At 36.3% G+C, this 23,939-nt stretch overlaps 1 protein-coding gene across 2 annotated transcripts in view; it reads left to right on the plus strand.

Moving 5' to 3' along the window:
* Nucleotides 1–7,315: 7,315 nt before the first annotated feature.
* The window catches only part of slc12a5b (solute carrier family 12 member 5b), a 59,117-nt gene continuing 42,493 nt past the window's right edge, over nucleotides 7,316–23,939 (plus strand). Inside the window, exon 1 of one of the 2 annotated variants that reach the window (XM_057356633.1) lies at nucleotides 7,316–7,710. In XM_057356633.1, the coding sequence (XP_057212616.1) occupies nucleotides 7,656–7,710 (55 nt within the window). In that variant the 5' untranslated portion in view covers nucleotides 7,316–7,655. The remainder of the gene's footprint in view (nucleotides 7,711–23,939) is intronic. The other variant, XM_057356634.1, reaches the window with a different exon arrangement.

The following is a 23,939-nucleotide window of genomic DNA, read 5'->3' on the forward strand; positions in this document are numbered from 1 at the left end:
GAGTACATATCTGCTAAAAGACTTAATCCTAACGCATCTCAGCTGTAAAGTCTTTATAATATTAACACAGGTCCTAGCTCCTGCCTGACTTTTATCCTTCTTTTTAAACTTAACATCCACAAACCTTTTATTTTATGTAATAAATAAGTCATAGCTCTTTCTACAGTCTTTCTAATGCCCGCAAAATCTCTTCCCTGTGTCAACATGAGAACGACATCTTTTTGTACTGTGGTGGCCACCGTAGTGTTTGGACTGAGCGATTCGTGGCAAATCTATAATACAACACTAGTTGCCGCTGTTAATTAAGAACTGCGCCTTTAAATATAAAGTACTTTTAAAATATGAATAAAAATGGCCTTTGACCTTCGGAAGTAAACGGCACATAATTCAGATGTGCGTATATACACAGTAGGAGACATGGCGGAGGGTGAGCAGCGACCGGTGCTAAAAAATGCACCAACCGTTTTAAAAGCTGACATTTGGACACATTTCGTATTTTACGAAGACGAGAAAGGGTTACATAAAAGGTATGCAGTGTCCAAGAAATATCTAACCAGGATTAAATACGTTGGAAACACAACAAATATGAGGAATCACATCTCCCGTTTTCACTCAGAGCTAAAGTTACCATTAGCAACCCAACAAAACAGAGCTGTGCAGCCAACAATAAAGCAAGCAATAGAGACAGCTTTACTTCCGAACGGGCAAAAAGGATCACAATGCTGTTACAGAATTTTATGTTCATTAGGTTGAAACCTTTTGTTAATATATTTACTTTGCAATATAAAGGGGTTTTGTGTTTACATACTGTTACAGACAAGTCAGGGTTTTTCCTGCATTGAGAAATTGGAGGCGGCCGCCTCCGTCAAATGTCTTGCCGCCTCAGACTCTCGCCAAAATTATGTCGGGTGTCTTCACAAGAAATGCTGCGTGCATTTAACAGACTGTGATTTGTAACTGCAGTTGCGGCATTACGCCACAGTGGAGGCGCTGTTTCGTTATCAGCACACTGAGGCACTAAAAAAGAGTTGCAGAACAAGAGCTAGCTGTGTTTCACGGCTGTTTGTTTTGCATCAAAGTACGTTTAATTTCTTAACATGACGTACATCATTGTAATGTCTTTAGCTGTGCAGTTGGATTGTTGAATCAGTGTATACTGTACACAGCGAGTTCGCTAGTATGAACGCACATTGCGTTCAGAAGGACTCGCACACGAATGTCTCATTTGAACCGATTCATTTAAACTATTGAACTTTTCAGTCACTAGCGTATATAAGAGATCATTGAATAATTTAAAGTGAACCACAGAGAATGAAAGATGTGAATGAGCTTTGCTCATTTAGTAAGACTGGTTCATTTAGTTGGCTGTTGTGGGCTGAAAATTTAGTTGAAAATGATAAAAAGTCTTGAGAAAAAAAAATTCTGTTTGGTTGAATAAAAGTAATGTTTTATATAACTTAATAATTTTCATTTTCGTCTAATTTTATTAGAACTGTTAATATGTCAAAATCACTTTGGTTAAACCACTTAAAGGTACGTTAGGCCTTCGTGTGTGTAAAAGATCAGGATGGCACCACCTCTGCCTCATTTTGAGCCAGGAAAAACCCTGCAAGTTGTCATGTAATTTGACATTGTTTTGTTTCAAAAGCTGCTAAATAAAATAAATTGTAAGAGAAAGAGGTTAAATTATTTATATATTTTTAATAACAAAAAATGGCGAACAAGATGCATCGAATTGTGACCCTCTGAATCGTAATCGAATCGAATCGTGAGGCAGGTGAAGATTCACAGCTCTACTGACAGGTACGCCCACCTTACTTGCGTGTACATTTGGGCGGTCTTAGTCAAATCATACCACGAACTGGGGGTGTGGTTACACGAGGCTTTTCAGGCAGGTCTGGGTGAGCATTCGCTTTTAGATAGAATGCATCTTTTGTCCCGACACTTTAATTTTTGCAATTTTACGTATCTAATACTTGCATTGGCAACTTAAAACACGTGTTAGCGCCATATGACCCCTTTAAATGTGCTATTTTGGTTTATTTCTCGCATAAAGCTATCGAATGACATAAAAAGTGCATGAACATGATAGTTAGTCCTTTTTGATGCTTAAGAGTAACTTAAGCAGGGTCACAATCTGCAAAGGTTCACATACACTAAGTTACACTAGTACAATAGCGTTAATGTAATTATTCATGTAAAGCATAGTGTTAAGATAAAGTAATTTATTATGAAAGTCTACATCTGCGTTCCCCTCTCCGTCCGTTTGTGATTGCGTGTCCATACTGTGATGATCCCATTCCGGGGGAATCCCTCCGTCCATTCACCAACTTACTGTGTTCGAGAATCGCGATCGCTGTTTGCCGGGTATAATATACTTTTTCTTGTTCTGCTGATTAACTTACACACGCCCGGAACAGAAACTGCCATGACAGCAGATAAATGTAAGTAATACGACGCGTAGACGCATTTCACGCATGTTTAGTAGTCAACGTAAAATACCTAAGATTAATATGACATTGGCAGAAACTGTGTGTTCACCCAGACCTTTAACAATCAAACTTACTCATTTATACTTACATGACATACTAGCAAGGGAATAGTTCACCCCAAAATGAAAATTATTGTATAATTTACTCACCCTCATGTCATTCCAAACCTGTATGACTTTCTTTCTTCTGCAGAACACAAAATAAGATATTTTAAAGAATGTTGTAGCCAAACAACACTGGACCCCATTGACTTCCATTGTATGGACACAAAACCACAAAATATCTTATTTTGTGTTCCACAGAAAAAAAGTGTCATATACACTGTGCAGACTCTAAATGAAAGAGGTTGAATAAATGTGAATAAATGAATTTACTTTTGGGTGAACAATCCTTTTAAAAGCCTGTATTATACATAGCTCACTTAATATAAAAGCTGCCCTTCTAAATAACCTCAAAGCCATTGCAGCCAATTGATGACATCATTCAAGGTCATCATTACATCACTACAGAGTATCAAGCAGTTTTTGGATGATGTCCATCCTATGCTGTGGCATTTCACCTTATGCAATATCAGTTAATAACAACCTGAAAGCACTTTGTCTGATCATCATTAGAAAGATCAACCTATGTCCGCATTTTAATCAGTACCCTATAGCTTATCCTTATACACCAGCAGTTCAATTCCATCATTGACAGGCCCTATTAACATACGACATCCTCAAGTTAAATGCTATTTATACTATACCATTGGTCACAGTGAAGTATAGCTTATTAGGATCCAATTTCACTGCCGTGTATTGTAAAATCAAGCAGGATGAATCTTCCATTTTGACCTAGGCTTGTTTCATTTTTGGCTAAAATGAAAAAGCAAATCGCAACATTTCTGTATGGCCTTAATCTGTGGATTAGGTCAGCATTTGCAGTCGACGAGCATTGTGCGTGTGTGTGTGCATGCGTAAAGATGGGAGGTGCCTCCTGGGTTAAGCGCTAAAGCCGCTTGCGCCCAGATGAAAATGGTATTCAGGATGGATGCCAATCATGGTAGAGCTCCAGACTCTAGCAGAGATGATCAGTCCACATCTGGACAGAGCCTTTACATTTGCACTGCACAGGAGTTGTGTGCTCTTAGGAGATTCTGGAAGAAGCAGTTGTTTAGCCACCAGGGTCTGTGTATTATCTTCAGGGCAGCAGTGACATCATCGATCGTGGGTGCCAATTGCAAAATTGTGAGGATGACTGGAAAGTCTGGTTTTTAAATTCTAAGACAATTTTAAAACACCACACACGATTTTATCTGCCAACTGTGAACAATCGCTAAGTCTTACGACTTAATGCCCAGCTTCACTGATTGTTCTTAGTTCAAAGTGTCAGAGAAAAGACAAACGATTTCATCTGACATTGGCATTAAAAATACATTTAAGTAATGGAAAATGGCACAAAATCACTAATCAATGCATATAAAGTTACGTACATGCTGTGTAGTGACTGTGTAACTGCGTTGGTACCAGTCCTGTCTCATTTTCATCTGACACTGTGTACACTGTAAAAGATGAATCCGTGTCGTAGTAGATTTCATGAAATTAATTGAGTAAACTTTACTTGATACAATTGTGTTCTTGTTTTTTATCCAAAATTAAAAAGTTAAAATTATAGAAAAAATCTCGGAATTCTAAATGCACAAATTCAATTTAATTTGATCATGTTCAACCTACTTAAACTTGTATATAGGATCTTCACTTAATTATTTTGTGGTGGGACTACATTCATTATTTTAGTTAATTTCACTAACTGAGCAGTGAATTTAGAGTTCCGCATTAGTAGAGTCATTTTTGTGAAAAAGTGCTATTTTATGTGCTTTACAATAAAATGAAAGACTTAATAGTGTTTATTGTTCAGTTGTCTTTAAGATGTAGAAGAGATTATTTTTGTATTTTTGAGTTTCGTGGTTACCATTGTTCAGAAGAGTGGTGCTTGTGGTTATGGGAGAGCTCATGATGTGTGTTATTTCACTCAGTGAACAGGATTGTGCTAATGCCAGTACTGAGACAACTCTCAGCTTACATCAAATATGTTGTAAACAATAATAAATGTTAAACTGAAGTTAAAAAATATCAAGAAGTTAACTCCAATGCTCAAATTAGTAAGTTTATCATGTGACGTGCTTAAATAATTTAGGTACGTTTACTTGATTTATTCATGGAATATTGCGTTAAAAATAAGCCTTAAAGTACTTACAAATATTTTGTGTAATATTGTTACCATCGTTTTTTTAACTAAATATCCATGTCATTTTTTACAGTGTAGTGTCTCCTGCAAATGGATCAGATTTACCCGTTTCATTCTGATAATGTTTTTTTAATGGTTTAAAAGGTTAAAAAACGTTTTTTTCTGGAAAACCCTTTTTTTGATACGATGATTTGAATTTGGTAAAATAGTGATTAAAAATAGAGGGAAATGAAAAACAAAGCAACCAATTTACTTCACATTTGTGTATGTCAATCTGTGAAATATTCAGATTTGCAAAATGCTTCTTCAGCTATATCACAGACTCACAGTAATATTTTGTTCAGTTATAGACCGAGAGATGAGAAATGAGAACAGGTTCTTTAATCAAAGACTTCAAAGACTTTCTGTGTCTTGAGCATATTTTTACATACAGATGCTAAAAATAAGTGAGGTACGGCACTTATATGCTTTTAGGTGAAAAAAGTAGCAGTCTCAGTGGAGATTAACAGGATTCACAGCAGGAATACAGCCAGGCCAGCATGTTCTCCTGGTTCTCAATATCTCTCATTTTTTTATTAATCTTTCTTGGTTGGAACTTCATACTTAGATTCCGATGCATCTTTTTTCTGTGACTCTTTCGTTCTCTCTTTCAGCTTTTTATTACAGATTTTTATTGCCGAAACATTACCATTAGGTCCTACGTACAGTAATATATATATATACAGTACATACTGTTATACACATGCAATGCAGTTTAAAAATCTGACTACATTTACATTGTCATTTAGCAGACGCAAGCGATTTACAAAGAGTTCAGGGAGCAATAAGCGATATGTCATACAGGAGCAATAATACAATAAGTGCTTTTACAAAGTTAATAGTTTCAGCAAAAGCTAGACCACTACCTGTTGAGAGAAAGAGAGAGGGTTAGTTATTTTTTTCTTACTATTGTTATTTTGATTATCATCATAGTTCTATAATGATATATTTTTTTGTATTTGGTATGGTATTATACATTTTTTACACAAATAAGCAATTTTACTTTTTCTAAAAGTCTTCCATCTGTATACTTCACTTTATTCTGCTCTGAAGCATCACACTCTACAGAGCTGTAAGTGCATTTCATCATTTATATGCCCCACCATTTATGTGTCCTTCATCCCTATGTGCCCTCCTCACAATCCCGATGCACTTTTCAAAAAGGTCATAAAAATAAAGAAAACATCTTCCATACCTTAATTTATTCACCATATTTATAGAAAGCTCTCAGGAAGCCAGACTCAGTGGAGTTTAACTCCGAGGTCAGAAGGAAAGTGTTGATAAAAGACAGAAGAGAGCAAGATTTCCACATCACTTAATCTCACATGCGTTCCACAACTTGTAGTGTGATATAGGGCTTGTAAAAGCCCCCGGCAGTCTTTTCTTATACATAAGTTGTGCCTCATAAGTATTTTATCTCATAAAGCAACATTGAGAGTGAACTTTGAGGTATTTGATTCAAGGGTCTGGAGTGGAATTGGAGTTGAATCTCAGATGCTCTTATGTGGTTTGGTGTCATAGTTTTATAGAAAAGGCTGGAAAAACGAAACATATCGCTGCCGTCCTTCTAAAATCTCATATCTCCATATTTTCAGATTTTTTTTGTCATAAATCATTATTATTAGTCACCCTGTTTTTGCCATGTCTGGGCATGGAATATAATGAAGACTTGGGGATGGGTTTTTTATTTGAATCACCAGAACACCCTAGCAACTACTTAGCAACCACCCAGAACAACCTAGCAACTGCATAGCAATATACTAAAAACAACCCAGGACACCTAAGCAACCACAGCATCAAAACCAGACCAACCATCCTCATCAAAGTAGCAACTATAAGTTCTGCAACGGACAAATGCTGCTCATATTTTCTGTATAAATTTAAAGAAATGTGACCCTGGACAACAAAACCAGTCTTATGGGTCAATTCTGAATAAATGAGCTTTCCACTGATGTATGATTTTTTAGGATCGGACAATATTTGGCTGAGATAAAACTATTTAAAACTCTTGAATCTGATGGTGCAAAAAATCAAAATACTGAGAAAATCACCTTTAAAGTTGTCCAAATGAAGTCCTTAGCATAGCATATTACTCACAAAAAGAAAGTTTTGATATATTAAAGTTAGGAAATTTACAAAAGATTTTCATGGAACATAATCTTTACTTAATATTGTAATGATTTTTGGCATAAAAGAAAAATCAATAATTTTGACCCATACAATGTTTTTTTGGCTGTTGCCAAAAAAATTCCTGTGCTACTTATGGTTTTGTGGTCCAGGGTCACTATTGAGAAGGATCTTTGTTACAGCTAAAGCTGATGGTGAATTTAGACCAGGGGGGAAATTATCCTGAGAATAAAAGCTGGTAAATCTTTTAAAACTTTTAATTTGCCTTCCTGTCTATCACCTCCAACCCTTCCAGCACCAGTACAGTTTGAAACATTTTGATGACATGAAAATACAGAGAGAATTAGAATGACAATGAGCAAGCAAAGATAATTCCTCAGGACCGCGTGCTGAATTTTAATGGTAAGGCACGGACAGGCTGTGATGCTGTAGCGGAGAGAGCGAGAGATGACATGTGTGCGGGAGAAAAAAATGTGCTCTTAAGCATTCCATCATTTATGTCCCTGCAGCCTCTCTGCTCTCAACCCCTCCTTCTAGATAGAAAGAGAGAGAGAGTGAGTCCATACGCAAGGCAGCAAACGGCAAAAGAAGTCTGCCGAAGCAAAGCAGCTCTGCTCCTTTTCTTGAGAGGAGAGCAGCAGAGAACCACAAGGCTTTTCCATCAGTGCGTGAGTGTGCCTGCGCGAGGCTGCTTTTCACCGGTACACGCGTTGGCTGGTGGAATCCCAGCTGTGCTAGCATTAGCTGAGGATCTGCGCTGTGTCTTCCAAAATGCTTAACAATCTCACCGAGTGTGAAGAAGGTGATGGGGGACCCAACAGTCAGGGTGAGTGAGCCTGTAGCAGCAAGTGTGTGTGTGTGTGGAGGTGCAGTGAAGAAAAGAGCAGAGGATGAGCAAATGTGAGTTTTTTTCACTGATACCGGTCAGTTATGATGATGACAGCGGTGTGTGTGTCTTCTGGAGGAGGGTAATTGAAGACCAGTCATGCACCAAATATTGAAGCTCGTAGAAGATTGTGTGTGTGTGATGTAAGAGTATTCACTGTCAGAATAGCATGAGCATGAATATTCTTGTATAATCATAATCTCATGAACGCTGTCATGTGTTTGTGTGCGTACAATGTTGCGTTGAAACAGGACAAATGCAGGGATTCAAAGGAATGATATGGTTGGGAATCCTTGTGTGTGTGTGTGTGTGTGTGTGTGTGTGTGTGTGTGCGTGTGTGCGTGTATGTGTGTGCGTGTATGTGTGCAGCTCTGGCACAAACTCGTGCTGCAAGGTTGCTGTGAGGAGAATGATAATGCTTTCTGTGTCTGTCTGAGGAAGTACAGACAGCAGTGTGTGTGTATGTGTTTGTAGATGGTCCAGCATCGTCACCCCCCTAGGGGACAACCTGCTTCTATCCACCTCTTCTGCTTGTGTGTTTTTCACTGTCTATCTGTCCGTGTGTCCCTCCATCGCTTAATCTCATTTAGTTTTAGACAGTGGATTTGGTTCCCTGTGTTCCTTGGTAGTAATTGGAATAATTGGAACATCTTGGTAAAAGCAGACCCGTCTATGCATTTGATGTCTTTAACCCTTGAATGTATTAGAAAAGGGGTCACACGCAGAGCTCGGTTTGTATCGTAAGAGCCTGCACGATCATAGCTCCAACGCATGAGAGAATGAGAGAGAGAAATTCATGAAATTAGGTAGCAATCTCAATAAATATGTTCTTATCAACCTCCTGCAGTAAAGAAGAATTCTGTCCAAAACCTAGACTGATATGTCTTGGGTGATTTGCATTTGCACACATACACTCATGTATGTTGTAAAATAGCTTCTGTTGAACCAGTGTGACACAAAACGTGATGCTTTGCGAGCCTCATAATTGGATTGCAGTGGTTCTGTCAGATGCTCTGTCCGTGGTGCTGAAATCAACACAAATAATCTGGTATCAGTGTTGCTGTCCGTGGTCCTGAATCAGCCCTGAGCAGTCAGCGATCGCATTCTATTTCACACCGTTCTGAATGTAAGCCTGTTCTGAGGCCTCTGTCACCACAGGACCTGAGTGGAGCTCACTGCAAACTGCTGCATTGTAGCTTGTGCTTCTTCTCAAAGGATCTCTCTCTCTCTCTCTCTCTCTCTCTCTCTCTCTCTCTCTCTCTCTCTCTCTCTCTCTCTCTCTCTCTCTCTCTCTCTCTCTCTCTCTCTCTCTCTCTCTCTCTCTCTCTCTCTCTCTTTCTCTCTCTCTCTGCTTTGCTCCCTTCAAAGTGTAATGAATTTTTGCCCTGAATTTTCTCTCTCTCAGTCTCTCTCTTCCTCCCATCAGGGGGTAGGGACAGTATTGCGGTGCTGTTTAATGCCTATTTGCTCATAGAATTCATGCTTGGTAGCTCATCAGTTGAGGGTCCCCTGCAACAGTCTTGGCATGTTTTCTGTGAGGACCAAAATTATTCGGAATCTAAAGCCGACACAAGATTTTCTCTCATACTGTATATGTTCGGTATATGTATGTATATACACATTCATTTAGGCGTACATACATATTTTTTTGTTTAGATATTAGTATAAGATATTAGAAGATATAAATTAGAAATGTATTTTAAAATGCAAAATTCAATAGTCTTTACTACTTAGTTTAACTGTTCTATTAATTACTTGATTACTTGATTGGTTCATTCACCTATAATGATCTGTAATGGATACTTACAGGAACAATTAAAAGTATTTTCTAATGTCTATTTGAGCAATGAGCAATACACGAAAAATGTTTGAAATTGGCATACTGGTATACAGGTGTACTGCCACCCTAAATGTCAGACAAGCTTTTTTGCTTATTTATAATTTACTGTTTTTTTGAACTAGGATAAGGAAAATATTTTAGGATTAAATTTAGCTAGACACTTTACCGTTAAGAAATATGACATTGAATGTATCGGAATCTGTCAGAATGGACAACTTATTTGGATATTAAAGTCAAAGACACGCACGCACACACATGCAGAGTTTCCTAAAGTTCATTTGAATTTTTCAATCACATGATCTGTGTGTGTTTCGTGTGAAGAACGTTTGATAAAGTGAACAATTTGTTTACCTTTAACAGCAAGTAAAATGGTTATAAAAACATATTTTAACACAATAAAAATATGAGTGTTACTTTTTACAGCACCTGGTAAAACTTGCAGCGTCGTAGACAATGAAAGCATGGCTGAGAACGTTACATTATCTACTTCTTCATTTTGACTGTTTTCAGCTTTATGGTCTATCAGACATGCCATATGTGACTGTAAATTTACTTCAACAAACACCCAAGTGGTATGTGAAGTGCTGTGGACCTCTGGGTTTGACAAATATACCATCACCCTATCATTATCAGTCACATGTTTCGGCAGCTTGTGATTATGTGTGTTACGATGACAGTCACTATCACAGCGGTGACATCACTCAAGGAGTAGCATGACACGCCAAATCATTCCTGGCCTTTTCTTTTATTGGTCGATGAGCTTTGAGACGCTTAATTGCGATATGACACTAATGGGCTTTGGTATTTGTTAGCGCTCATGAAGGCTGAACTAGATTAGACGAGAAATCAGATGGAGGGCAGAGGGAAATTGATTGTTGATTGACTTCAGAGGCAGAAAAACCTCCCAGCTATATCACATCACACCTCCAAATGATTAATAGTGAGGAATACAGACACTGATGATGATCAGTGTCAAAGATACTGATGTCTTCTTATGTCTGATATCTGGTTTCACATTTCTTTAATGTTAGCATTATGAATTTCACATTTCACTTAAATAATCACTTCACCCAAAAATAAACATTCTGACAACAACTCACCCTCGAGTTGTTCCAAATCTGTATAAATTTCTTTGTTCTGATGAACACAGAGAAAGATATTTGGAAGAATGCTTGTAACCAAACAGACCTTGGTTTCCTACATTTTTCAAAATAACTTATTTTGTGTTCAACAGAACAAAGAAATGTACAAAGTAATTTTTCCTACTATGGTAGTTTTTGGGTGAACTTTTCCTTGAATAACAAAATAATCAAAAAGAAAATACAGTAGTAATTTGTCAAAGCTGATTTACAAAATAGGTAAGAATGACTCTACATTTTTGGGGGCAAATATTACAAATTAAATATGATCTTAATTATCAAATTACATATTTTATTTGAGCAAGAGTCATTAAACAACCGATGGTAATTTAAGTTTTTTCATTCAGCTTAGCTGATACAGATCTAAAAATAAATGATTCTCCTGTCATGTGATAAATGCATATGTTAACGTTTGTGAGTTTTCCTGTCATGCAAGTTCTACTAGTATTTGATTCTTCTATATATTTATTTCTGTTTCTAATATATTTTGCGTCTGCAGTCCATGTCATATCATCAAACAGGATAATTAGTAAGATTAAAATAAGGTGACCAAAATGTACCATGAAATACAGTACAATTAATGTGAATAATGACAGGTGAGTTTTTCATTAATGACAAAGAGCTCATAGTTCGAGAACAAATGATTCACTTGAACAATACTGAACAACACTGGGTGGCTTAATGTTTCACCATGTTGATTGATAGCCATGCAATTTGCAATGTAAAAAAGATCATAGAAAGTTGGCTAAATTAATCAACACGCCAGATGTCAGCTCTCAGCCAATCAGCACGCAGCATCTTCAGCTTGTAGCGCGGGTGCGTATAATGGCTTACGTGCATACATTTGTGTGATCCCCGAGCTGCCACGAGCATCAATCTCTCAACATCAAGTCAAGCAACAAAAAGCCTAGTTTGATCCCTATGATTCGCACAGGACCTTTGCAACTTATTTCTAAAATAAATGTTCTTCATCAATAGGTGGCTTAGCTCTGACACTGCATTCATACTGTAGGCATGTAGCCTGTTAACTTGTTAATTTGACTTTTTTGCTGCACATTTAGCCTTCAAAGCGCTTCTTTTCATAACGACTTACGGCAATACGTTTACGGGGTAGGTGTGTGCTTTGAGGATCAGAGGGATGTAATTCTTATATAATTGTTGCAGGATAGTGAGTATTATGTCACTGCAAAAGACCAATGTATTATATAAGAAACATTTTTTTATGTTTCATCCTTTAATCCTGCTGATGTATTTGTCCTTGATGGATGCTTTTGTTAAGTTGTTTTGGCCGGCTGTCTCTGGCAGGTGCCTTGGAAGCCATTTTAGGGTGAGAACAGTGAGGAGGGCAGAATCTGTTAGGTGACAAATGTGGGAAATAGAGGCAAGGGTATAAAAAATATAGATATATGGGTAGTTGACAAAAAATAAATGTGTAAATGTGTCCTAATGTGTGTCCGGAAAAAACCGAGAGATTAACTTTTATGGTTATTTTATGTTAATAATATAAAATAATTAGGGATGTATCAATATGTAAATTTTGGCCGAAAACGATAACTGACAATTTTTTAGTGTTGCAAGCCGATAACCGATATGTGACCCTGGATCACAGTCTTAAGTAGCACAGGAACATTTTTAGTAAAAGCCCAAAATACATTGTATGGGACAAAATTATCGATTTTTCTTTTATGCCAAAAATCATTAGGATATTAAGTAAAGATCATGTTCCATGAAGATATTTTGTAAATTTCCTACCTTAAATATATAAAAACGTTATTTTTGTGAGTGGATGGCCTGCTACAGTGCCTCTGATGGACAACTTTAAAGGCGATTTTCTCAATGTTTAGATTTTTTTGCACCCTCAGATTCCAGAGTTATAAACGTCTGTATCTCCGCCATATATTGTCCTATTCTAACAACTCATACATCAATAGAAAGTTTAATTATTCAGCTTTCAGATGATGTAAAAATTTCAATTTTAAAAAATTGACCCGTAAGACTGGTTTTGTTGTCCAGGGTCACATATACAGTATCTAAATAATAATATACATTTTCTGAGACAAAAACAATAAGGCAAAAAGTGGACAACTGCTTTTATTTGAAAACATTGACTGCAGGAAACAAGGTAACATTTAGTTTCTTTCATGTACCAAGCCTACTTTACACTAGTTAAAGCATAGTTATTATAGTTTTGATTTTTGTTTTATTTTGTTTTATTAATATTTTACATTAATTCAATTTAGCTTCACATTAGCTTTTATTTTTAGATTTTTAGTTTTTTATGTTAATTAAAGTTTTAAAATTTTTGGTCTATGCTTTTGTCATTTTATAATTTATTTCTTTATTTTGTATGTTGCTATTTAAAATTTATTAATTTAAATTTTGGTTTATTATTATAATTTTAGTGCTTTAAACTTATTTCAGTTTATTCTTGAGGCAAAATTTAAATTTTTCATTTAGTTTAAGTTTTTTTCAATAATTCTTAGGTCAATATTTTATTTGATTTCAATGAACAGTAAACTAAAATAACCTTGGGTTAAAGATTCTTTAACTTTTTTCTGGCATAACGTTTATTTAATAAACTTAATTTTATATACTAGGGACGATAATATATTGTGCATTCCTAAAAATAATATATTATTAACAGTTTTTTTTATGTCACGCCATAGGACACATGTACGGTATATTTCTCAATTATCCATTACATGTTTGGTTTGCTTATTTTTCTCAAACTGGGTATTTCATGTTACAATATGCATTCCCATATATTACATTTATGTAGGTATGGAAAAAATATTGAACTGTTTTTTTTGTAATCAAAATATTTTAAACTAAACAAAAGTGCCTTGCACTTTTCATCCTGTTAGTTTTATATCTTACCATCCTTGAGGAAGTGACATGACTTTTGATGGGGAATCAACACAAACATTGGTAAGTACTTGCATTTCATGAATCCTGTCATGTTTTGTGGTTGTTGGAACGTGGAGTGTGAAATACAGCGTCATTATACAGTGTTTATCTTATTCTGACCTGGTAACATTCACAAATATACTGTACACTCAGAGTCTCTTTATCTGTGTCTCCTGATCTCATGAAGGTGAAATGAGGGCTCTCAACCCCATATGCTTGTGAGCTCTGTTTATGGTATCTGCTCTGTTTACGGCCACTTTTTTGTTGGTTAACAAGTTAAGAATTTTAAGTTTTTGTCTGAAGTTCCAAAGCAGAGATGAAGGTGACCTTGAAAAATTGTTGAAATCAACCTTACATAACAGTAATGATAATCAAACAGCGGGGGAAAGTAAGACCATACTAGTGATCTTTGAGGGATCTTGGCAACTTGAAATATAGCAAATAACTCAACAATTAGCGGTGAGCTTAGTCACCATGAAATCAAAAGTGTTGCAGTGATTATTATAAACAATTTTTTTTTTAATTAATTTGCACTCGCAATCTTTAATCAGAAATATGAAGCTCCCTTCCCCCTCTCAACAACAACTCTTCACCACATGACGAAAGCAACAAAAAAGGGGTAGGAATATGCTGACTGTCCAATGGCCAGGCCCTCCCCTCCACAACAGACTGTAAACTGGCATTCAAACCTGCCTCCATTTTGTTAGCAACGCCCAACTAACAACAAACCAATCAAAATGGGAAGTGCAATATATATATTTTTTTCTAATTTCAGAAGCCGTAGCACTCGGATATACTGTATGTCACGATATGGAAAAGGAGTCAATCGCAACTTCCGTTTCATGGTGACTTTAAAGAGTGAGTCAAGGACCTTTGAGTTTGACCTTAGACAGATTCCTATTACTGTATATCACAGCACAACAGACCTTTCATTGTCACTGATAGTAAGGTCTCATGTAGTCAAGGTATCGTGTAATAATGGGATTTTGCTGGATCTGTGCTCTTCGGTGGGGGGATTGATCTCCTCGCTCTTTCCAAGCTGGCTGCATGATAGGTTGTGAAGTTCATCCACTGACATCACAAAAAATGTATAATATTATTCCATAAGCATTTACATTTGATATAATAGCCCTTACCGAGGTACAGTTCATTTGTTATCATTCTACAAAATAAAATGGGGTCTTATACAATTTAGATGTTTTGGAAAGACATCTACTATTCGTCAACTATCGGGACTGTAACAAAATTAAGGACCCTGTTTAGGCTGCTCAGTTTTATTTGCATCATATTAAATAAAGCGTTTGACCTGAAGATCTACAGGCAAGGCTACACCAAAGCAACCATTATGTGTTAATATGTACTGAAAGTGTCACATTTGACTATACATCAGATGAGCAAGCACCTTTAATGTGGAAAGAGATGGTACATTCTGTCCCTGAGAGTGATGCTGGATGACTCAGTTTTACCCCAAGCACACTATGTGCTGCCTCCATTGCTCCCTGTTAATCTCCCTTTCTCTGTCTCTCTCGCTCAGTCACATTTTAGGGGAGTAAGCATCTCTCTTTCTCATCTGGAACTGTACTAAATCCCTCAGCTGGTTTTCATGCATGTCTGTACTCCATTTGCACTAGTCTGAAAGTCTCCTTTACTCTCTTATCCTCTTTAAATGGAAAAGAGCAGCATCTGTCTCTTGTAGCTGCAGAATAGATGGATTTCCACTTGCATTTCTCAGTCTGACAGTGTGAGTTCCGCACGTCTTATTCCTGAGAAAATGTACATTTACATTTATGCATTTGGCAGACGCTTTTATCCATACTATACATTTGATTCTAATTATGTGCAATCCGTGGGATCGAACCCATGACCTTGGTGTTGTTAGCGCCATTGATTTTGGAAGAAGTCAGACCACATGTACATTTATTTATTTATTTATCTATCTCATTTGAATACAGACATAAAGATTAGGCTTCAGAAATGTTTAACATTTTGAGAAATATATCACTGCTGTCATTCTGAAACCTTGTATCTCCATAATTCGTGATTTTTATTTATTTTGTTTGCCGTAAATTATTAGTCACCCTTTATGTTTGTCACTGGGTTTTGCAAATGTCTAACCAATAAAAAGCATTAAAAGGTGCTTGTTAACTTTAAAAACACAGTATTTTATCAATCGTTACAAAAGTACAGTGTTTTTTCCATTTCCTGAAAAACAGCGAATTTGGACATCCAAGGTTTTGGAAGGACAGCAACGATATATAAAATGTTTCGAGGTTATCATAATAAAAGTAAACAGAGTAAAAAGTCAGATTTCCTTCATTCTAAATAACACTGGGATGACATGATCCATATTTTTCATACATTCTAAATTATATTGATATTATGATTTCTATAAAGAATGTACATTAAAATAATGTAAAAATACTGATAGAAAAATCCAAACACTGGCCACATTTGGACTCCAGTGTATATTTATATTTTAAAAAATCATCTTTCAGTCTCTGCAGATTATTGAAATTTATTTTACATGCACGTATAGTGTATACTCAACATAATGTGTGAATGCTAAATTTGACAAATCTTCATTTGGACTCATAATCTTAAATTCCTATGTTAAATGTCCTCAGAATTAGGGCTGTCACGATTATTAAATAATCGTCTCATCGCGATTGTTTGACCTCATCGCGATGGTTTCAGATCGTCGCAATTATTGCACATCTCTATAGAAGACACTAGGGGGCGCTGTAGTGCATCTGCATATTGCATATTTTAGTGTATATATTGTAATTAAAGCATGGTAATACTTGTAAAATGTACCACCACAACACAATCACTTTTAAAAAACTAAAGCATATGCCATATACCATAAAAATATCCTGCAGTACAATTTAATATTATTTCAGTGTGGAAACCAGTCTACCAAAATCTCATTAACATAGAAGTAAACTTTTATTGTAGTCTTGCAAGTGAGAAAAAAACAGACTAGAAGCTTTTCTATGACTGATAGCATTTTAATGGTGGCTTCAATTCACTCCTGATCAATTTACTTCATTTACAAGTATTTGGCGGTTGTATTATTGACAGGTAAAAGCCTAAACCTTAAGTATGATGACCCAATGTTTTCCAATGTATTTCCAAGAAAAAGAACATAGTCTTTATATTCAGAACAATATGGTCGTTTCAAAGCTGATTAAAAAATGTATGAGAATTAAAAGTCAAAGCTCTAAAACAGATAATTAATCGTCATAATCGCAATGATTTATTAGACAATTAATCGTGAGTCAAATTTCATAATCGTGACAGCCCTACTCAGAATGACCTGTTACCCAACCCATGTTCCCAAAACAGCACTAGCCCTTATTATCTTATTCTTATATAAAACGTAAAATGATAACTCTCGGATCAATCATTTCTTAATAGAGATAATAGAATATTCTTGGCCTTTAACAGTGACCTTTTGCACAGCTTTGAAGACTGCAAATGGCTGCTCTAAATGCCTATGATAAAGACAACATGATCTCCAAGGACACAATGGTTTATTGCATGGATGTAGTGAGGCACGTGCCTGTGGACACAATTGATTTTTAAGTGGAGCTTCTTGAGGGGTTTGCGGATGTTGACATGCGGCTCAGGCTCAAGCCGGTCACATATGAAATCCGTCCCGTGTGTGAAAAAGCGTGCGTGTGTTTATCCTGAAATCAAGTCCTCTTTCCGTTTTCACAGCATGTGCCATCAGAGTGTCTGATGAAGTCTGCCAGTATTGGCTCTTAACACTATCACAGTTCTGTAGGAAAACAGCTCAGCTGGCTAGAATTCTGACTCTGGCCGCTGATCTCTGTAAGCTAGACTTTTAAGTAGCAGAATGGGCGGCTGTCTCGCACCGACCGGATTGACCTATAAGTAAGCCTTGGTGTCAGTGCAACCAGAGCCCTTTAGAAACGTTGTTAAAGGGATAGTTCACCCAAAAATGAAAAGTCTGTCATCATTTGCTCATCCTCGTGTCATTTCAAACCTTTAGGACTTTCTTTTTTTCTGCAGACGATATTTTGAAGAACATTGGCAACCAAACAACACTGTCCCCCATTGACTGCCATTGTATGGATGCAAAACCACTGAGACATTTCTCAAATTGTCTTCTTTTACAGGTTCTGAACGACATGAGGGTGAATAAATGATGACAGAATTTTTATTTTTGGGTGAACTGTCCCTTTATTGTGGTATGTCACATATAAGCTGTATTTGGGGATTCTTAACCCTTTTATGTTTGAAGGAATCGGTGTGGTAATGAAGAAGCTGAATGAATCATGTAGATTTTAGGCATGGATACATATTAGGTCTGGTGCGTCACACGCGTAACTGATTCTGTGTGCGAGTGTGTGCCTGGATTCTTGTGGCAGCTGCATGCACCATCAGGCAGTAGTTCTCTTCACTATGTAGGTCAGACTGCATGGAGGGAGAAAGAAAGCTCGATATGCTTGCCTAGATGAGCAGCACTGACACTATAACACCACTTGCTTTTTTATTATGTACTTATCTGAACCAATTCAACAATTTGATCATTTCTGTCTAACCTTTTCATGCTCTGATATGTCTTATTTCGCCCAAAAATAAATAACGAAAGGAATTGCATCCCAATAAATGGAAGATCCATGCAACATGCAGACTTTAATTACCAAATTGCAGAAGGGTGATGACAGTTTTCTGTGTCGGATAGTATGCTCTGTTAAAGATATTGTCATAGAAATTGTTTGCGACTCCCTTTGGGAACATATACAAGCAGCTTAAGCTTCAGGGAACTCTCTGGAGAGACGGGGCTTTGTGTGTGTGCCGGTGTGTACATGGTGAAGGTCAGAGATGCATTCCTGAAAGAATCCCCCTAAAAATAGGCCTACTGGGATACGTACTGTGTTAGACGTTTGCTCTATATGGTGCATATAGAGATGCTGCGTTTCAATTCATCATCCGGAGTCAGAAATGTCACAGTTTTACTTCGGGCGCATGAGATTACAATGTGTTCGAAATAGGGCTGTCAATTGATTGTGTAAATTTTGTGTGATTATTATAAAAGAACAGGTTATAAAAAAAAGTTCACAATTAATCATGTCGCCCCTTATGAAATCGAGACGAATGAAATGAGGGATTTTCTTACTATTGGTGGAGTGTAAACTGAATAGTAACCCAAACTGCGTCGCAGAAATCTTGGGGGAACCCCTGCAAGGTGACGTCACACACTCGCATTGGGTTCAGGGTGAAAAAGTATGAAGACAGACATATTTTACCATACAAGTAAACAGGTGGACTGGCAGTAGATGTTCCTGCCACTCATTAGTCACCCTCATGTCATTTAAAATCTGTATATAACTCTTTCTTCTGTGGAACACAAGAAGATATTTTGAGAAATGCCCATACAATTGAAGTCAATGGGGTCCAGTGTTGTTTGGTTATTCTTTTGAAGATATTCTTCAAAATATCTTCTTTTGTGTTCTGCATAAGTAAGGTTTGTAATGACATGAGGATGAGTAAATGATGACAATATTTTCATTTGTAAGTGAACTATCCCTTTAATGAGCATACGTTCTGGGTCGACTGTGCACAAGAGTCAATACATGAGGGGCTGTGTAAATTCACAGTATGTTGCTGCTACTGTGTTGAGTAAAATGTCACAAATTACCAAAATTTAACCACGTTGTCTCATAACGTTACGAGGATATAAATTCTGCTATGCGTGAAGGGCTGCTAAATCTACCATGGAAAAATTGACATTGCATAATGGATTACTGTGGTGTAGACCAGCGTGTTAAATTCAGTGATATGGAACGAAACATTGACTTCTGAAGCCAATCTCTTTTCAATAATTGATTTGTCTGTCCAAATAATGTAATGCATTTGAATTATTTAAATGTCTTTCTTAGGAAATATTTATTTATAAATATAAAATATGTTATAAATGGAATTTATTTGCCTTAAAAAGCATAATCATGCAATTATTTCTATCTGGGTTTTCAAAGATTAAATCTTAAATTTTAAAGGGATAGTTCACCCAAAAAAATCTGTCACCATTTACTCACTGAAAAAAATGATTATGTGCCTTAGTAGATTTTATGAAAAGAAATGATTAAAAATAATTATGTTCCTGTTTTTAACAAAAACATTTAGTTAAAATTACGTAAGAATTTTAGGAATAAAATCTACAAATTTTTGTTGTTAAGATTTTAATTATTTTGTTTGAGTAATTTTAATTGAACAAATTATTAAGTAAATCCAACTCAATTTTATTATGTTAAACCCATTTAAATTGGTCAAATTAAGTTTATTTATTTTGTGTTGCGACTACATAAATAATTTTTGTAGATATAACTACTAGGGTTGTTCCGATACCGATACTAGTATCGGAAATTCCACCGATACCACATAAAATTCTGGTATCGGAATCGGCGAGTACTTGAATCCATGTACCGATCCGATACCAATTTCTTAAACAGGACCTAGTTATGCCCGCTAGCTTTGCTTAATGCTGCAAATGGCAAGGCTTCTTCACTGCTCAGAATGCAAACACAGAAAGTTGTGCTGTGAAGAAGAAATGAAAATGCTTTAGGGACATGCATGAATATTCGATCCGCAATAATTATTAGAAAATTAAAAATGCTGTTTGGAATTTTTTTTTTCCATAAAAAAAACTGCATTGCCACAGGTTTAGAATTGTCTTGTCTTATTTAACGCTTCTTCACTTCACCTATAATGACTTTATAATGTACAGAAAATATAAAAAATAATTTGCATGTGTCCTAAATCTTTCTACAGTCAGATCGCAAGCTAGTTTAAATATTTTAAGTTCACACAGGGCGGCCTGACGGATCGCGTGTTATGCTCAGCTCACATCACCAAAAAATGTTTTAAAAACTGGTGAGCCACAGAATTCGTTAACATTACTTATATATAAGTTGGTATAAAAATACCAACGTAATATTAAATGATTCGATGATTCATTTATTTATTACCATGACTTGTTCGGAGCGGTTGTTTGTTCGTTAGAAATATGTTGGACTAACAAATGCTGATTTCAATAACCTTAAACATTAAAATGTACATTTCACTGCAACTAATGTTAATAAATTTGGCCTTAGCATAAGACTGGTACCTTTCTCCATACCTAAAGCCTGTATTTTCCTCCTAAGAACTTCAGGGTCGTCGCCTTCAAGTTATAGCCTGTAAATAAATCCGCACGGGTGTTTGTTTCAAAACGCGTTGAAATTCTTTAGTTAGGCTTAGTTGAATTTACTTATTGATGTAAATGCAATGCAAAGCTAAACAAGACAGACACTGACCATGAAACGACAAAGAAAACAATATTTGCGGTTGTGATCAGCAGAATTAGTCATTCTTCCTCAAATGCCGGTCACGTAATAAACAACAAGCAGTAAAATGGCTCCGTCTTTGTTTTTAGGATCAATTAACAGTCGGTATGGAGGTATCAAGAAGCCTGTTTACTTTATTTATTATCAACATTATCAACAATAAAGCCAGATATTCTTGTCAGATCTGAGTTTTGTTAACGGGAGTTAGAGAAGAGCAACGCAACGCATTATTCACATTCTCCGCTGTCGGCTTGTAAACTGTCGGCTTGTTGAACAGACTTTCAACAGAGTAAAATAGACCTACTGTATTATGCTCGTTTTTCTTATCAAGAACATGTTAAACAAAATAAAGAAGATAACCATATATCACAGACTTTCAATATGCGTTTTGTTTTGTATGTTTGGTTTTTGTTTGAATTTCGCTTCGCGCAGGTTTAAATGCAGTTTTTATGCATTTTTCTATTTTTTCCAACGTTGCTAATCTTTTCAACATTAAAAACCCTATATACAGGATCTAATATTAGTGCATTATGAATATTTAATGATAGTTATAAGCTTGATGTGAAATTGTGACTAAATAAAAACTAAACAAATTACGTTTTTTCTGGGCCAAGGCTCATTTAAAATGGACTGTGGCAAAGTGGAAAACTGTTCTGTGGTCAGACGAATCAAAATTTGAAGTTCTTTTTGGAAAACTGGGACGCCATGTCATCCGGACTAAAGAGGACAAGGACAACCCAAGTTGTTATCAGTGCTCTGTTCAGAAGCCTGCATCTCTGATGGTATGGGGTTGCATGAGTGCGTGTGGCATGGGCAGCTTACACATCTGGAAAGGCACCATCAATGCTGAAAGGTATATCCAAGTTCTAGAACAACATATGCTCCCATCCAGACGTCGTCTCTTTCAGGGAAGACCTTGCATTTTCCAACATGACAATGCCAGACCACATACTGCATCAATTACAACATCATGGCTGCGTAGAAGAAGGATCCGGGTACTGAAATGGCCAGCCTGCAGTCCAGATCTTTCACCCATAGAAAACATTTGGACATAAAGAGGAAGATGCGACAAAGAAGACCTAAGACAGTCGAGCAACTAGAAGCCTGTATTAGACAAGAATGGGACAACATTCCTATTCCTAAACTTGAGCAACTTGTCTCCTCAGTCCCCAGACGTTTGCAGACTGTTATAAAAGAAGAGGGGATGCCACACAGTGGTAAACATGGCCTTGTCCCAACTTTTTTGAGATGTGTTGATGCCATGAAATTTAAAATCAACTTATTTTTCCCTTAAAATGATACATTCTCTCAGTTTAAACATTTGATATGTCATCTATGTTGTATTCTGAATAAAATATTGAAATTTGAAACTTCCACATCATCGCATTCTGTTTTATTCACAATTTGTACAGTGTCCCAACTTTTTTGGAATCGGGTTTGTATATCAATTCTCACAGGGCTAGTATATACAGCTGTATACAGATACACATCCTGGTATCGGATCAGTACTCGGTATCGGCTGATACCCTTAGCCCAGGTATCGGTATCGGGAAGGAAAAAAGGGTATCGGAACATCCCTAATAACTACCTTGGCAGTTGATCTGTAGTGCCCAGCATGCTTTGTATCTGACTGCATTAGGAGATTAATTTTCAAGATTAACTGTCAATTTAAGTGTTTTTCAGTAAAAAGAACGACTTGTTCTTGTTTTTTTTTGTTGATTTATTTTTTAGATTATGGAGAATTTTGGAATTATTTTTAATTTGGGGTTTTTTAATTTGTTCAGAAGAGCGGTGCTTGTGCCTAGGCTGAGGGAGGCACGATATTTATCATGAAGTGTTATTTCACTTATTGAGCAGTAACTCAAACAGTTCTGGTTCACCTTTGACTACCATTTAAATTTTCCCTACATTGAAAGTCAACGATGTCCAAGAACTGAAAATGAAAACATTCTTCCAAATATCTTTCTTTGTGTTCAACCAAGCAAAGTAATTTATACAGGTTTGGAACAACTTGAGGGTGAGTAAATGATGAAAGAATTGTCATTTTTGGGTGAACTATCCATTTAATTAGAGAGATTTTCCCTAAAAATCGAAACATTTTATGTAATATGCATGTTGTGTTTTTAATAGTTGAATATTGTGATGGTGCTGTAAATGTTAATGTTGCCAAAATGGAGAACAGAGGTGGTGGAATGGGCTGAAACAAAATGAGACGTCTGTGCCAGATGAGCCATTATATCAGATTAAATCTGATCCAGACCAAGGATGACCCAGAGGAAAGGGAGAGACAGAGAGATACACTCTCAGCTTGGCTTATTGTATTAATAGCTGTCGGTGGGTGTCAATAGCTGTTTATCAGATTTGGGAAGACTTTGATTTGATTTGAAGTTTGTCTTGACTGAGTGGGTCATTCCCTGCCCTAGTGATAAACACCACTCAAATTTAAATGCACACATCATGATATGGACTCAAATATATAGAAGAAACAAAGAATAGATTTAAAAAGAACACTAAAATGACATACTCCAGTCTCACATACCAACACACATTTATTTTCGTCAAATACTCAGTGCCAATATATGCTGTCAAAATGAGGTAAATTCTCCCTATTGCACTTAATAAATAGATTAACAGTTTTAACATTAGTGCTGTATTGTCTTTTGGGCCTTTTTTCAGCAGGGATGTGCTGGTGTCCAATAATATAACACAGTAGGCTATATCATGATGCTGAACATTCACACTTCAGAATAATTACGGTAGAAATATGTTATTAGCTGAATAATTCCAATTTTAAGAATGCACATTAGCTTCTTCTCTGGTCTTTTTCGGTTCAACATTTACAACACTGCAAGTGTGATGTGAAACAGACATTACAATACATGAGTGTGACTAAAGCACAAAAGCATAAAGCATAATAAAAGCACGGATTCT

The sequence above is a fragment of the Triplophysa rosa genome, linkage group LG17 (genome assembly GCF_024868665.1).
Source record: "Triplophysa rosa linkage group LG17, Trosa_1v2, whole genome shotgun sequence".
NCBI lineage: Eukaryota > Metazoa > Chordata > Actinopteri > Cypriniformes > Nemacheilidae > Triplophysa > Triplophysa rosa.